At 41.2% G+C, this 17,766-nt stretch overlaps 2 protein-coding genes across 2 annotated transcripts in view; both read left to right on the top strand.

The window, feature by feature from the left end:
• The window catches only part of LOC118240087 (Fc receptor-like protein 5), a 45,125-nt gene that overhangs the window by 26,320 nt on the left and 1,039 nt on the right, over window positions 1–17,766 (top strand). Inside the window, exons 3-9 of the mRNA XM_035519713.1 lie at window positions 12,975–13,244; window positions 14,501–14,770; window positions 15,045–15,317; window positions 15,952–16,221; window positions 16,349–16,639; window positions 17,007–17,285; window positions 17,509–17,757. Coding sequence (XP_035375606.1) covers window positions 14,752–14,770; window positions 15,045–15,317; window positions 15,952–16,221; window positions 16,349–16,639; window positions 17,007–17,285; window positions 17,509–17,757 — 1,381 coding nt within the window. The 5' untranslated portion in view covers window positions 12,975–13,244; window positions 14,501–14,751. The remainder of the gene's footprint in view (window positions 1–12,974; window positions 13,245–14,500; window positions 14,771–15,044; window positions 15,318–15,951; window positions 16,222–16,348; window positions 16,640–17,006; window positions 17,286–17,508; window positions 17,758–17,766) is intronic.
• Window positions 1,148–8,295, top strand: LOC118240088 (C-C motif chemokine 4 homolog). Its single transcript, XM_035519715.1, has 4 exons — window positions 1,148–1,314; window positions 3,214–3,325; window positions 3,424–3,515; window positions 8,149–8,295. Exons 1-4 carry the CDS (start codon window positions 1,245–1,247, stop codon window positions 8,244–8,246), a joined length of 372 nt encoding a protein of 123 aa, XP_035375608.1. The 5' UTR covers window positions 1,148–1,244; the 3' UTR covers window positions 8,247–8,295.

The raw sequence follows: 17,766 nt of genomic DNA, 5'->3' as shown, positions 1-17,766 counted from the left end.
GGATATCATTCAAAATAAATTATCTAAACGAATGAATATTTTCATATAGATGCATACACACTGCACGAATGCTTTTTTGAGAAAGCAATCCCTGCAAGACCCATTAAATCATATGACGTGACGAGAAAAGCCGGAGTCATGTAAGTTTTTAGAAACTTATTTGTTTTCATAAATTTATTCAGAGATTTATTTCACAATGAGGAAAACCTTTTTGATTATGGTGTTTAGGTCACGTATAAACCATTAATTTGGAATCCTGAATCATTAATTCAGATGAACGAAAATGTCAGCATGTAAATATATGAACACATCATCTCTTATCTTCAGTTTTACAACCCAGAAGGGAGTTTACATCTGCACACACCCCAGCTTTAAGTGGGTGTGGAACGCCATAGACAGAATTGATCAGTGCATGGTGGAGTCTTCAACCTAAACCCAACTGGATGATTGTGTCTTGTATCTTCTCTCCATTTTGTTTTCCTTACAAATTACACTTTCACTTATACTTTCACTCTCCCTGTGTTTATTTTTCCTTTTTGTGCTCTTCCTGTTGTCATGGACAATAAAGGCTACCTCCCAGAACCTCGCCTGTCGCTCCTTCTGTGCCATCCACGGCACAAAAGGTTTCAGTAGGCTTGAACGTGGTTACCTCACACTAGAGCAGAGTAGAACACCTGGTCCACTGGCGAACAGTTTCATACAACACGTTCCACACTATAAATATTAGGTTATCCAAATAAATTTCAAAATACTGATGTTAAAATTTAAATAAGTACTTAATTTAATTAAGATAGACTAACCTACATGTAATTGACTTGTAAGTCAATTTCAGATAATTACATTAAAAATGTTTAAATATTCTGTTTACTGTAAACTGGACACTACTGGTTACTGCATATACTGGACTGATCAGATACTGGAGATCTGTAGGATATTTTGTATAAACTGATGTAATCACATCACTGAAGGTATATGAGGTGTATGTCTTTAATCAGATGTAGAATTGTTCTGATTCTCTCCTATAAAGACTGCCGCGTGCCGGGAGGCTCTGCGTGCCTCTCTTAAGGTGAGAACCACAGACGCGTTTCCTGAAGCACATTCATCACTCTCGACCTGCCCATTTAATCAAACAGTGCAACTTCCCCTATGCGCTCATATAACCCAGCAAAAGATACAATTTGCTCACTTGTAATATTTTCTCTTCATAAGTGATCATCACCTCCTGTGCAACCGAAGCTACAGTCATGAAGGTGCGAGCTCTCCTCACCGGTTTGCTGGTGATCATGTGCCGTCGCACCGGTGCAATGAGTAGAAGTAAGTAAAAGGTCGTCCTCGAGCTCTTGTGATAGCGTGCACAATTACTTGTGCTTGTGTGTCCATTGTACACCAGCTGCATAAATAAGATGTTCAGATAAACCTACTGTATAAACAGACCTGTTGAAACGTGCCACTGGTGACCAATTTCATACAACAGCATACATGTTCAACAGTATACATGTTTAACAGCATACAAGTTTATTAGAATACATGTTTAACAGCATACATGTTTAACAGGTTACATGTTTAATATCATTCATGTTTAATAGCATACATGCTTAATAGCATACATGTTTAATATCATGTATGTTTAACGACATACATGTTTAATAGAATACATGTTTAATATTATGCATGTTTAATAGCATACATGTTTAATAGAATGCATGTTTATCAGCATACATGTTCTACAGCATACATGTTTAATAGCATACATGTTCAGCAGGATACATGTTTAATATCATGCATGTTTAATATCTTACATGTTTAAGAGCATACATGTTTAATAGCATACATGTTCAACATTTGCTTCCTTTTTAAAAAGACTGATTCAGGCTACATGAATATCTATAGTTACATTAGATATTTGTTCTTTTTCTTTCTCTTGTGATTATTACTTATTATACACTGCCTGGCCAAAAAAAAAGGTCACACCCTCTAATATTTCATTGGATGGCCTTTAGCTTTGATTACAGCATGTATTCACTGTGGCATCTTTTCCACAAGCTTCTGCAATGTCAAAACATTTATTTTTGCCCAGAGTTGCATTAATTTTTCCCCAAGATCTTGTATTCATGATGGAAGATTTGGACCACTGTGCAAAGTCTTCTCCAGCACATCCCAAAGATTCTCAATGGGGTCTCAGGTCTGGACTGTGGTGGTCAATTCATATGTGAGAATGATGTCTCATGCTCCCTGAACCACTCTTTCACAATTTTAGCCCAATGAATCCTGGCATTGTCATTTTGGAATATGCCCATGCGATCATGTAGTCAGCTGACCTCATTCTTTGGGCACATAATGTTGCTGAACCTAGACCTGACCAACTGCAGCAACCCCAGATCATAGCACTGCCCCCACAGGCTTGTACGGTAGACACAATGGGTGATGGGTGCATCACTTCAGCCACCTCTCTTCTTACCCAGATTTACCCTGTTCCAGAGTGATGGGCACATCTGGACTCCTCAGACCACATGACCTTCTTGGCATTGCTCCAGAATCCAATCTTTATGCTCCCAAATTGAAAGCAAATTGAAGCTGTTTTTGCCGGTTAGCCTTACTGCCAAGTGGAAATGCTCTTACTTTCACTATTAAACATATCACTGAGTTCTACTGTTGTTTTTCTACAATTTGATTACACCACATGTTTAAGTGATCACTGATCACGTTCCAATCATGATTTTTTCCCGACTACATTCCTTTCTCAAAGATGATGTTTCCCCACTGTCCTTCCACTTTTTAATAATGTGTTGGACAGTTCTTAACCCGATTTTAGTAGTTTCAGCATCTCCTTAGATGTTTTCTCTGCTTGATGCATGCCAATAATTTGACCCTTCTGAAACAGATTAACATCTTTTCCACGACTACAGGATGTGTCTTTTGACATGGTTGTTTAACAAATGAGAAGCTGCTCACTGCATCATTTAAGGTTAAATAACTTGTTGCCAGCTAAAACAATCACCCATGCAGTAATTATCCAATGGGAGGCTCTTACCTATTTGAATAGTTAAATCCGGAGGTGACCTTTTTTGTGTATAAGTAATATGACTATATATATATATATATATATAATGCTTAGAATTTATATATATATATATATATATATATATATATATATATATATATATATATATATATATATATATAAATATTATTATTTTTTAATTTTTTTTACAGGTGCAAATGGACATGTTATGTGCTGTTTCGATTTTCATGATAGTAAAATCCCCGTAAACTTTATTACCAAATACGAGCCAACGAGCTCCGAGTGTCCAAAAGCCGGAGTTGTGTAAGTCCCTCTCACACTCTTTATATATGTAACTCTTAATTAAACTATCTAACTGTTAAATTGTAGGTAAACAGACACACTTTTTTTCTTGTCTGCAGTTTTACAACCAAGAAGCCGGCTCGTATCTGCGCCAACCCTCATCTTAACTGGGTGAAAGAGGCCATGAAAATAATTAATGATCCTGATATCTGTAAGTTTCACCTAAGATGACATTTATTTTCACGTTTGCTGCAGTTTAACCATTCGGATGAACGAAAATGTTTTAACACATCATCTTGCCTTCAGCTTTACAACACAGAATGGAGCTCGTATCTGTGCAGATCCTTTAAACCGTGGTAATGTTATTCGTACTGTAGCGGTTCTACTATACCTGCTGTAGCATATTAGTCATACTACCTGGACAAATTAGGCAAATTAATATATTCATATATTACTGCATGTGTAGTAATGATGAAGTAAGTGTACTGCAGTGTGTGCAGTAATGGTGAGGTATGTGTACTGCAGTGTGTGCAGTAATGGTGAGGTCGAGGTAAGTGTACTGCAGCGTGTGCAGTAATGGTGAGGTCGAGGTAAGTGTACTGCAGCGTGTGCAGTAATGGTGAGGTCGAGGTAAGTGTACTGCAGCGTGTGCAGTAATGGTGAGATAAGTGTACTGCAGCGTGTGCAGTAATGGTGAGGTAAGTGTACCGCAGCGTGTGCAGTAATGGTGAGGTATGTGTACTTCAGCGTGTACAGTAATGGTGAGGTAAGTGTACTGCAGTGTGTGCAGTAATGGTGAGGTCGAGGTAAGTGTACTGCAGCGTGTGCAGTAATGGTGAGGTAAGTGTACTGCAGCGTGTGCAGTAATGATGAGGTAAGTGTACTGCAGCGTGTGCAGTAATGGTGAGATAAGTGTACTGCAGCGTGTGCAGTAATGGTGAGATAAGTGTACTGCAGCGTGTGCAGTAATGGTGAGGTAAGTGTACTGCAGCGTGTGCAGTAATGGTGAGGTATGTGTACTTCAGCGTGTACAGTAATGGTGAGGTCGAGGTAAGTGTACTGCAGCGTGTGCAGTAATGGTGAGGTAAGTGTACTGCAGCGTGTGCAATAATGGTGAGGTCGAGGTAAGTGTACTGCAGCGTGTGCAGTAATGGTGAGATAAGTGTACTGCAGCGTGTGCAGTAATGGTGAGGTAAGTGTACCGCAGCGTGTGCAGTAATGGTGAGGTATGTGTACTTCAGCGTGTACAGTAATGGTGAGGTAAGTGTACTGCAGTGTGTGCAGTAATGGTGAGGTCGAGGTAAGTGTACTGCAGCGTGTGCAGTAATGGTGAGGTAAGTGTACTGCAGCGTGTGCAGTAATGATGAGGTAAGTGTACTGCAGCGTGTGCAGTAATGGTGAGATAAGTGTACTGCAGCGTGTGCAGTAATGGTGAGATAAGTGTACTGCAGCGTGTGCAGTAATGGTGAGGTAAGTGTACTGCAGCGTGTGCAGTAATGGTGAGGTATGTGTACTTCAGCGTGTACAGTAATGGTGAGGTCGAGGTAAGTGTACTGCAGCGTGTGCAGTAATGGTGAGGTAAGTGTACTGCAGCGTGTGCAATAATGGTGAGGTCGAGGTAAGTGTACTGCAGCGTGTGCAGTAATGGTGAGATAAGTGTACTGCAGCGTGTGCAGTAATGGTGAGGTAAGTGTACCGCAGCGTGTGCAGTAATGGTGAGGTATGTGTACTTCAGCGTGTACAGTAATGGTGAGGTCGAGGTAAGTGTACTGCAGCGTGTGCAGTAATGGTGAGGTAAGTGTACTGCAGCGTGTGCAATAATGGTGAGGTCGAGGTAAGTGTACTGCAGTGTGTGCAATAATGGTGAGGTAAGTGTGCTGCCCACAGTGAACTGGAAGCTGACATCTGGGCTGTTTCTAGAAGACCATAATTTTTGTCTTCTTTAAGTTGCCTGCCAGGGCCCAGTTCTGGCAATACTGCTCCAGTAGGTCCAGGGGCTGCTGTAGCCCCTGTGTACTTGGGAACAGCAACACCATGTTGTCTGTGTAGAGCAGGAACTTTACTTTCCCATCCTTCAAACATCAACAACAATGCGGATGATTGTTTGGGGTGGTTTGATCATTTGAGATATACTTTCATTTGGCTGTGGCCTGATAGCGGAGATTGTTGCCTGACAGTGAATGTATTACTGGTGCTGGGGTCCATGTTGGTGATGGCACAATCAACCACACAAGCACCAGGAGCTGAGCAGTATGTGGATGTCCCCAGAGAGTCCCCTCGTCCCACCATGAAGCATGTACAGACTTAGTGCTCGGCAGAGGTGTACTAACTCATTCCCAGTTGTGTTGACAGTGCTGTTGAGGTTGTTTCTGTTTTTGAGGATTGGTGTGAGGTGCAGGGGGCTTTGGACAAACACATGTTTGTTGCCCTTGTTGCCAAGTTTGGTTCCTGTTGCATTAAAATCTCAACACAGCAGCACATTAGCCTGGGCCTGGAAGTGACTGATCTCTGTGTAGAGATTGTTTGGGTACTCCTCATCATAATAAGGGGATTCTATCAGAGTAGTGTAGACAGCACAGAGGAGCATGTCTGAGGAGTGAGTCTGTTTCTGATAGGCCTTTTTTGAATGAGGATTTAGCCAGGAGTGTGATTTTACAACTGAAATGTGGTTGGCTAGTCCTATTCTGTACCACACCAGAATCTCTCCATAATCTTGTCCACAGTGGACTGTGCTTAATTTGAGTGAGGGTATAATAATCTCACAGTAGCCTGAGGCACAGTGAGTGGGGGTGTCATGACAGCACCATATTTCTGTTAAAATTAGGATGTCTACATCCGAAGTGTTCCTCAGGAATTCAGGATCTCTACTATTCGCTTCAAAGATCGAGGAGTAAAGACCATGAACGTTCCACAACTGATGTGGAATGAGCACATTTAGAATATGAATGCTCAAAATAAATCTATTGACTTGTCTAGTGAGACAGAACAGAAGGACTATTTAAATGATTATAGTGCAGGTATGCAGTACTCTACTTATTATTATAATTATTATTGTAGTACTATTATTATTGTTCACTATTTTACAATGTAATCCTGTGGTATATCTGGTCTTACTTTGCAAGTGGTCTATTGCACAGGTTGTAGAGCAGGTCCTTTATTTCCCCCATCTCTGCTGTAGTCAGGGATTCTAGCTGGGGAGGAGAAGGCTGGTCTGCTGCTGCTGTGTAGGTCTGTGGTCTTTTCTGTGCAGGGGTCTTCTTCACAGACACTACTGTCTCCTTTTCATTTTACATTTACATTTACATTTCATTCTTTGTGGTGTGTTGCAGAAGATAAGTGAGTGGCTTTGGAGACTTCACAAATGTGAAGGATTATGTGAGGGCTTGTGGGGCTGGTGGAAACCAGGGCCTACTGTCGCTTCTAGGTGACAGGGGGTTGTATAATGGCATGTACAGGGGCAGTGGTCTGGCGATTCCTGGAGGTGGGGTAAGGCAGGCTGGTGCAGTGTTGCGGGCTAGTGCATCATCTTTAAGGGTCTTTGCAGAGATCAGACCATGGCCTTGTGGAGATGGATCCCATCATACATGTTGTGTGAGGTGAAGTGCCAGATGTACATTTGGAAGAGAAAAACATCTTCTGCTGATCTCGGTGTCGATGGTGTTGATGATGTGTGGGGTTGTGTCAGACCGCGGTAGCAGGGTGGAGATGAGTATGTGGCTCTCTGGTAACTCCTTGCTGCCTCTCCCTGGCACTCTCTGCACTGCCTTCAAGGTGTTGCTGCGCCGGGTGTGAAGGTCGATTGTGCCTGTGTGGCTGATGATGTGCTGAGGGTTTCTAAGAGTCTCCTTGTTCAGGAGCTGGTGGGCCTGGTCAGTAGTTCTACAGTGCTTTGATGTCACCTGGTGTTCAGGGAACAGCTTCTAGGGGTCCAGGAACTTCCTGTTGGAGTCCATTAGCAGCACCACATGAGGCCTCTGTTGGTTTGGCTGTGGTGGGCTCAGGGGCAGGTGAGGTGAGGACTCTGCTGCCTGAGGTGTCTGAGGGTCAGTTGAGGAGAGATTTGCTTGTGTTGTATTGTGCATGTGTGTGGGGTGAGAAGAGAGCGGTAGTTCTATAATTACACTGTTGATGGGAGAGGTGGTAGTGTGTGTGTTTGAGGAGGCTAAGGGATAGTCTCTGAAAATCAGCAGCTGTTCTTTTATGTCTTGTATCTGCTTTGTTAAGGTCATTTCTTTTGTTTCCCCATCTTCTTTAAGCTTTGCCATTTGTGTCCAACTCTGAGAGGTCTCATTTTACAAATACCAGAACTCTTTTGGCTTGGCTAAAAAGGCCACTCCCTTCCCTTATCGGGTCTCCAAACCACTCTGTAAGGAAGGTTTATTACTCTGCCAAGACACATGGCCCAAAACGTTACAACCCCAGATCTGGGCTGAGGAAATAAAAGGCCATAAAGTACCCTGCTTGGAATTTAGAGATAACTTCACAATCTTGAATACAATCAAGAAAAAGCTTAATAAAGGCCATATTCTTGAAGGACTACAGGAATTTGAATTTTTTCTTAAAAAAGGCCTTCTCATGAGCATTGCGATGAGACCTGATTCATATATAGAATATAACCATTGAATTTCAATGCATATAACAAGATTTTATAGTCCATACTGATTACACAGACGATGGATCCATAGCTCCTCTCAGTGACCTGTCACGGTTAGTCGGCCGGATAGCAGGAGGGAGACGCCTACTCCTGCTATCGATCACACCCCTTATCTGCCCCGTTCACAATCACCGGAGTATTGAAGGAAATCACCTGTTCGTAATCATTGTCTGCTTATTTAAATCCACAGATCACAAGAGACGGGGCTGCACATTACAGGATCCACGATGCCAATCTCGTCTAATCACTGCGCCCCTCAGAGAGACTTACTGTCTGAGTATTGGTTAGTTGTTTGCATTGGTGCACACCGATGGATAATAAACAGCACTTGCTGCAACCCTACCTCTCGCTTCTTCCGTGCCCCAATCGTCACATGACCATATCAGACTCCCCCATCTGGATTTATTAATCCTGTATGGCTAACAATGCTTTGGTATGTACATCAGAGTCTCAGCAAGCTCACATATGAGTGAAAGCAAACTAGTTATCATCACTGAACTGTTATGAAACCTGCTCTCTCTCAATTTGTCAACTTTTCTTTTCTTGTTATTTTTGCCATTCATGAAATGATTATATCCAATGCCTTAAGCCCACTATTCTAGTGTTTGCATATTAATACTTAGTGACTACCTCCTCGTCTCTAGTATAACAGAGGAAGATTATTTGGATGATAATCATAATATGCTCTCTGTCTTTCCCCATCTCCTCTATGCTCCTCTCTCTCTGTCTCTAAATAGTGTTTTTGATGAAAATGTGACTGCTTTCTTATTGATAATTGTGTGCTTTATATTTCTTAAAAGAACATCTACATTCTATCTAGAATGATGTCCCTCATGACCCCTCCCACGAGTCAGGGTTATAAATATCTACGCTCTGGTACAAAGGTTAGGTTAAGGTGGTAAATATTGGAATTAAAAGTTGCTAAAAGTCTGTTAAAAGTTAAAAGGTAAAACTTAAAAATGAAAACTTGAGGAAGAGTTTGATCCAGAAAAGAAGATGGAACTGCTCATGAGAAGAATTAAATACTTAGAATAGTGGCTTATTTTATGTCTGTCTTATATCTAGTCTGTCATAGACCATTTAATTTGCTTTCCAGTTCGCTGTAAAAGTCATACATTTATTTTTGCATCATTGGTAAAATTAGAATTAAATCTGTTTGGCCAACAGTACTAATTAGCCAACCTTAGGTTTCAACAAAACTATGTCTAGGACACACTAGGATTCACATTGACACCTGCAAAGTCAAGGAACCATCTATCTCAGCTCTGCATTCTTGGTGAAGCTCAGGCTCCCTGATTCGGTACAACCTTTGGTGCCGGGGTCGTCGGCAGTGCAGAGAAATTTCGGGACCAGGTATTTTCAGCTGACCACACACACCTAAACTTCGCTGACCCCCTTGAGCGGATAGATCGGCCAAATTGACAATTGTCCCTGGATGTTGATGTAAGAGCTATTTTTCCATTCATATGCTATCTCAGGGTGTCTATAGTGAGTTACATTTCCTAGAGATAATTCTGTCCAGTTGGTATTTTCTCTGCTCATTAGTCTATATAATAATAGGAACAGGACCCTCCTCCCTTTTAGACAAGTAGTGACACTAACTGCTAGCTGCTTTAGCTATTTGGGATGGGATAGACTAGTTTGTGAGGTCGCACCAAAGATAAAGAGTTCTCTGGCTTGTGCAAAAGTGCCCCCCTCTGATCTCAGTTCTTTCCTTTGTTGTTTTTATTACTTGATTAATTTCCTTCATCTCCTTTCTTTTCTCCCTCAGTTGTTATTCGTTAGGTATTCTGTACACCTGAGCCACATCTGCCATAGTCGCCTAACACACCTGTCTCACTACATCAATAATTTGTTTATTCATTAATCAATAATATTGCACGGGGAAGGTTTCCTCAAAGGAACCCAGTCTGGGTTCATTGCCCTGGATCAACACTGTGACTTTGGTCTAGTAGGTTATTGCGAGTATAGGATTGTCAGCATCCAAATTTCCAACCTCTCACACAGTGATTCTTCCTTAACGGTAAATGGGAAGTGTTTAAAGATTGGCGATTTCTATACGGATAGGGCAGGTTGTTTTTGGTCCTCCTCGTCAGGTGGATGTAGTCTGCATACAGGATGTCTGGATTCTCTGATTCCTCTTTGCCTGGGCAGTATTGCACTCCACCTCTCTGCTCTGAGCATGTTTGGTTTCCATGGTGACTGACAGTTTTGTGTAGTGCAGCTGCTGCAGGTTTAAAGAGGGGAGCTTCGGGTATCTTAAACTGTTAGCTACAGGCTAGTTGAGACAAAATATTTTGGTCTTTGGTTTGTAAATTAACTTTTTCCTTGTTCGTCAGTTCTGCTGTTGTATGCTTAAGTCCAGACTCCACATTCATCTTATAGTTGTCCTTTTTGTTTGATTTAATTTTTTGATTAAAAAACTCCACAGTACTCTTCGCATAGGGAGCGGTGAGCAGCGAAATACCGTAAAAACAGACATATATGCGTATTTTAATTTAAAGTGCTGATTTGTCACAGCTATTTGGCTTATTTTCCGTGGTTAATATTTGGAGATATTGTTATATCGCTTAATGTACATTAAATGTGTAGAATGTTTTTACATTGTGGAAATGTCTTTTTCTACCTTCCTCTCATTTTAACTTTCCTTGTACTCCAGGTCAAAGCACAGCTATCGCTATAGTGCATCTTTAAGTACTAATAATTGACCATTATTGACAAATGGAACAAAATTGGGCACAGTAAAATATTAAGATAGTAAGATTCTGACAGTCAATCTGCTTTCTATATCTTATATCTTATAGTAGTGAAAGTATACAGATACTGTCCACGGTATAAATCAGCAGGCAGAAACCAAGGTAATCCAAAGGGGCTGGGAACGAGGCGTAGTCCGGGAAGGAAGCAGAGGTCAGGCCAGGAGAACCAATAAGAATAAATACGATCGGCATGCGTAGATGAATACGATACTTCACAAGTCTGAGGGGACTGGGACGTGTGGAAGGGAAGTGCAACGAGGGCCAGGTGTAGCCCGTCAGTACTCAGGCGCTGATCTGGGCGGGAAAAGCTAGTGCGTTGGACCGATACGGTCAGTTACAGCAGTACAACATTTACATCATATGACAAAAAAGTAAAAAAACAAAACAAAACATAGTTCAAAAAAGGTAGTATAAATAGTATGGATTCTGTGTAATAAAGTGAGATGTAGCAGTAAAATACAGTATATCACAGCAATATAGCACATAAGTGGAAGAAAAAACAAGTTTTTAAACTAATTTTAAGTATTTCACAGGGTACCACACAATGCATAACTGATTCCTAAACAATAAGAACACCAACAACATAAATAAATAATAATTCATCAAAATGTGCCATTGACTATCAAATCCTTATAGTCTATGACACACCTACTCTTTATGGATGATTAGGAAAACTGTAGACACAGGACGCACAGACTCCGTCGACGTGGTGAAACATTTATTGACATTAAACACGAACGACAACGGTGGCACTCGCACGTAGTGACGACACTGAACTTGAACACACAGTTAAAAACTAACAACGGAGACTCTGAACATTAACATTACATGAACAATGACCACGCACTGGCGGAGGTTTAAATACAAACACTCGTCGTTAAACTCCGGGATCTCTGCCTCCCTCAGGGCAGTCCGGTACGCTCTTCGTAACGTGACGTTGCGCCTATAAACACACAAAAGGCGCTGTGCGCCATCTTAATCCTGAGTCTCACCTGTCCAGTCAATGTCCTCCGTCTTAAGAGTGTTCATTGCACAACACGTTGGACTCGCTGATGGAAAAACCTTCACATCTTAAAATTAACTAGCAACTTCCCACAGCTGCTTCCTCAACTCTCTTTGCCTCACCTAGTTTGAAAATGTTAGCTAGCTGCTAACTAGTATAGAGTCAGATTAATGTTAGTCATCTGACATGAGTAGATAGCTTGTAATAAAAATCGGTTTGGAGAAAAATGGTAATATCGATGAATGTCTAGATAGCGGGACATTTAGTTTATATAATGTCTTAAGTCTCAGCTGTCATACCTAGTTAGCATTATTAGTAATGTTAGCTATTAGCCAGACTAGTCAGACTATAAGATAGTTAGCACTCAACATAATGTTATAATGTCAAAATACAAAGAAATCACATTCCTGCTCCGTTATTCTTATTTACTGCAGACTATCTGCACTGAGCTGGAATTGTACAATGAAGAGAAATGTGTAGTATAGTGAGAGTGCAGGTGAGTCAGGAGTGTGTGCTGCTGTGTTTGTACAGAGCAAGCTAAAGGTGTGTTGGTCATGCAGACAGCTGAACAAGTGTTCAGAGTAGAGAGCGTCACTCTAAGATGTGACACATGAGGGGAAGAGGTCTGTGTATGGCAGTACTGCTGGTATAAAGAGGGTTCAGTTAGTGCTGTCAGTAGTGAACAGGTTTACAGTATCAGTCCTGTTGAAGTCCCACACAGGTAAATAAGACAACTGACTAAGCTCACTACGGTTTTTGGTTACTACACTGACTATACTGGAATAAACAGACAAAATCTCACCCAAACAAAATGGCAGCCACCCCCTACTACCAGTGTGTAAATACAGGACAATATATACGAGAGACATAGATCAACTAGCAACCAAACCAACAAGGGACAAAGCAAACCATAAGTCAAGGGGAGACATCAAAGTCATACACACAAATCCAAGCGATGGAGTATCAAAAAAGCAAACAAGTACCATCAACAACACTCTCTGCTCCAATCAGCCCTCAGCTAAGCTCTATTGCCCTTCCTCTTCCTTTCATGTGGTCCTCCAGCTTGCTGTAAAACCTGGTATGGATGATAACAGGGACACTGAAGAGTCAAAGGCAAAACCTGGAACACAGACACACACAGACCTAACAATAGACCTCATCACATGACTACAAGAGAAGTTGTTTAGTGTGTTTTCCATTAAGGTACATTAACCCTAAATGTCCTGAGAGTGAACTGCTGTTCTCTTCTTCCTGTAGCTCTACCCGGAGCTACACTGACTCTGCAGACTAAGTGGAGTCCTGTGTTCACTGGAGAGTCTGTCACTCTGAAGTGTGAAATAGAGTCTTACAGTAACTGGAGGTATCAGTGGTATAAAGGCCGCAGTAAGACTGCAGTCCATCAGAATGAGACAAACACCTTCACCATCAGATCACCAGCAGACAAGGATCAGTACTGGTGTAGAGGACAGAGAGATCAAAGACCCACATCATCACAGGATAGCAATTCTGTGACTCTAACGGTGAAAGGTAAGTTTATTTTTTATATAGTTCTGTGAAATGTGTTCTTATATGATTGGTAAATCAGAAGCTACATAGTAAAAGAGTTAACATTTTGTAGTACATGTAACAATTAATATATATTAATGACTAATGATTGATGACTGTGGTGTCATTTTAAATAACTGGAATCAAGTGGATACTGCAAATGATCATTTATCACTGGAAAACTATTTGATTAAAAGATAGTAAGTATAATTAATGCTTGAACAAAAAGATGTTTGTTTTTTTTAAATCATGTATACTGTTGGACATAATGAGGAGTACTGAATACTTCGTGTTTGCAGTATGAACCACAGTGCCCCTACACCACTAATGATTAACTGTTAAACGAGTACAGTAGGGTAGTGTATTCCTCATGTTTGGAGTATAAACTGCATAGTTAGTACATCACTAATGATTAACTGTTTGACTTCTCTCTAAGCTTCTACTTCAGCACCTGCACCCTCGAGAGCAGGCCCAATCTGACATACTCAAATAAATCACTCGATAGCATTGAATATTCTTAAAATACAGTACATCTATCAACATAACATTTCTTAGAGCTAATATAAGTACCTGCTTAACGGGTTTCAGCCGTCTACAAGCAACCGTTCACCAGAAATCCCACAATGAATACGTTTTTTTTTTTTTTTGTTAATTTCCACAACATTCATGTCTGTACTTTTAAATGGCCTTTGAAAATATACTTCTGGTATAACTTTAGATTTTGTCATAGAAAATTAAATTACCATCAAAGAAACTGCGTGACATGTTTAAATAGTATATAGAATATTAAAGCTCTTTGTTTGCTTGCTCAAGTCTTTGTACAAAAACATCGCGTTCATTTCCCTCGTAACCTCACACAAAATACGCAAGCCTTTAGTTACCATAAAATGCACGATAGTCATGTAACAGTGTCCTGAACAGAAAGCTAAAACCCTATCTTGAATTCCGTGGTTGCTGTTGGGCCATAAAGAGCTATTTTTTTAGTGACCCTCGTTCACACCTATGAGTACCAAGGTGTTGGGGGGTCAGATTACTTCACAAGTGTTTTGCAGACAAACCCGGGTGCGTAGCAGCAGTTTCAACAAATGGTGCTCCCTTAGCTGAAAATGTAGATGGCTCACTTGCCTTGTATGGTCACCCACTGAGTGAGGGAGGGCAATGTGCACAACAATACAGCTCTGGTGTGCTCTAGCCACATGTGCTGTGCAGAGTGAACTGCTGTTCTCTTCTTCCTGTAGCTCTACCCAGAGCTACACTGACTCTGCAGACTAAGTGGAGTCCTGTGTTCACTGGAGAGTCTGTCACTCTGAAGTGTGAAATAGAGTCTTACAGTAACTGGAGGTATCAGTGGTATAAAGGCCGCAGTAAGACTGCAGTCCATCAGAATGAGACAAACACCTTCACCATCAGATCACCAGCAGACAAGGATCAGTACTGGTGTAGAGGACAGAGAGATCAAAGACCCACATCATCACAGAACAGTACCAAAATGAGTCTCTCTTTTGAAGGTAAATAATTACTATGGTAAAAACTCTGAAAATACCATTTTAATAGTATTTTATATGCTTAGACTATAAAACCATAGTGTCACTGCCATATTTAATGATTAAATATTTAAAAAAAAAAACAGATGGTGAGAAAATCTGATCAAAATCCCCATAAACATTTTCTAAATTTTTAACATATAGTTTAACAACTAAAACATTAGAATTTGCAGAGTTTAATATTCTAAAGTTAAATGTTGTCTCATTCACCGTATCATGTCTATTTATGTCATGATAGCCAAACCCACACCAGTTGTGCGTGTAAGTGCGCATTACATTGTGTTCTCTGGAGACACAGTTACTCTGAGCTGTGAGCTACAGTCTACTGGATGGCAGTTTCTCTGGTCCAAAGACTCAGAGGAGTTCAAGTCTGACAACAGCAGTGTAGAAGGTATTAAAACCATCCACCCTGTTCAGCTCTCTGATGGAGGACAGTACAGGTGTAGGGCACAGAGAGGGAACCCCCCCTACTACACAGGCTACAGTAACCCTGTCACGGTGACAGCCAGTGGTAAGTCATGGAGTAACAGACACTTTTCAGTTAAGTTATCACATGATTAGATTTACAGACTGTTTTTTTTAAGTTGGTGTTGTCACTGAACACATTCATGCTTTGCAATTCATATAGTCAAAATTATGTGCACTGAGCTGGAATTGTACAATGAAGAGAAATGTGTAGTATAGTGAGAGTGCAGGTGAGTCGAGTGTGTGCTGCTGTGTTTGTACAGAGCAAGCTAAAGGTGTGTTGGTCATGCAGACAGCTGAACAAGTGTTCAGAGTAGAGAGCGTCACTCTAAGATGTGACACATGAGGGGAAGAGGTCTGTGTATGGCAGTACTGCTGGTATAAAGAGGGTTCAGTTAGTGCTGTCAGTAGTGAACAGGTTTACAGTATCAGTCCTGTTGAAGAGTCCCACACAGGTAAATATACCTGTAGAGGAAGAGAGACAGGAGTCTCCCACTATTCCCAGACCAGTGATGCTGTTACACTAACTGTATCAGGATTGTGTGGTCATCTCTTCAGTATTCATAGACCTCAACATCACATGAATACAGACGAAAGCAGATGTTTAGTGTGTGTTTTTCATTAAGATCACTTTACTGTAAATGTCCTGAGAGTGAACTGCTGTTCTCTTCTTCCTGTAGCTCTACCCAGAGCTACACTGACTTTAGAGACTAACTGGAGTCCTGTGTTCACTGAAGAGTCTGTCACTCTGAAGTGTGAAATAGAGTCGTACAGTAACTGGAGGTATCAGTGGTATAAAGGCCGCAGTAAGACTGCAGTCCATCAGAATGAGACAAACACCTTCACCATCAGATCACCAGCAGAGAAGGATCAGTACTGGTGTAGAGGACAGAGAGATCAAAGACCCACATCATCACAGGACAGCAATTCTGTTACTCTAACAGTGAAAGGTAAGTTTATTATTTAAATAGTTCTGTTTATATATTTTTATGATTGGTAAATCAGAAGCTACACAGTAAAAGACCACGTTTAGAACATGCAGTACATGTAATTCTATTGATTTATTCTCTCTCCCAGATATTTCACCACAGGCAGTACTGAGTGTGTCTCCACAGATCTGGCTGACTGAAGGAGACTCAGTGAGTCTAAGCTGTGAGGTCAGAAACTCCTCTACAGGCTGGACATTCAGCTGGTACAGAGCTGTTCCCCATGTTGAGCTCCTCTCAGGCAGCAGCAGTGGAACTGGAGGCTCCTACACTCTCAGTCCTGCTGCTCTACATCACACAGGAGTTTATGTGTGCAGAGCAGAGAGAGGAGAACCAGCCTATCAGACACAGTACAGCAACACTCAGCCACTATGGATCACTGGTGAGGAACACACACACACACACACACACACACACACACACACACACACACACACACACACACACACACACACACACTGTAGGCCTGGAGCATGCGTGTTTGTGACTGACAGACCAGACCAGTTATTTATTTATATATTCATTAATATGGTGTGTAAACTTTTCTGTTAAACACTTGCATTTCTAATACAGTTTAATTCAGCTGAGTTTGCAAACAAATTTGTCTAGTTCTCATTGAAGTAGCATTCTATGAATTATAAAGGTGCAAAACCAGTGATTTGTTAACATTCAATGATAAATGTGTTAATTAACCTTGAGCTAAGATAAGACAATCAAATGACCACATCTAACATCTTTCTGGGTCTAAGGTTTGTCCCCTGCAGTGTCTCTGATCATCAGTCCCAGCAGAACTCAACACTTTAGTGGTGACTCTCTCTCACTGAGCTGTGAGGGACAGAGTGACTCTACTGGATGGAGAGTGAGAAGATACACACACAGTGGGAATGTGTCAGATTGTTCATCAGACTGGGGATTAGATACAGGATCAACATGCACCATCAGATACCTCTACACAACACACACTGGAGTGTACTGGTGTCAGTCTGAATCTGGAGGGAACAGCAATCCTGTTAATATCACAGTGCACAGTGAGTCTACATGTAGTGCACTCACATTATGGACATCCATCACACAGTAGTTACAGTTTTAACTCTGGGATGATCTGAACATACTGCAGCAGTGTTGTCTGTTTTCTGCTGAGCTGATTCAGCTCTGTTAGAGCAGGTAAAACCCTGAACAGGTCTGTCCTGTGTGTTTATGTTGGAATGATTCTCACTGTACATGACTACTGTGATATCTTCTCTGTTCTAGATGGTAATGTGATTCTGGAGAGTGCAGTCCATCATCTGACTGAGGGAGATTCTCTCACGCTTCGTTGTTTGGATCGTAACACCAACACTTCATACCTCCAAGCCAGTTTCTATAAAGGTGGATCACATCTCTATAACCAGACTACAGGAGAAATGACCATTCATACTGTCTCACAGTCAGATGAGGGTCTCTACTCCTGTAAACACCCAGAGAGAGGAGAGTCACCACATAGCTGGGTCTCAGTCAGAGGTAAGATGT

Source organism: Electrophorus electricus, chromosome 19 (assembly GCF_013358815.1).
Source record: "Electrophorus electricus isolate fEleEle1 chromosome 19, fEleEle1.pri, whole genome shotgun sequence".
NCBI lineage: Eukaryota > Metazoa > Chordata > Actinopteri > Gymnotiformes > Gymnotidae > Electrophorus > Electrophorus electricus.
The sequence above is the reverse complement of the archived record's forward strand: the minus strand, read 5'-3'. Positions and strand labels throughout refer to the sequence as shown.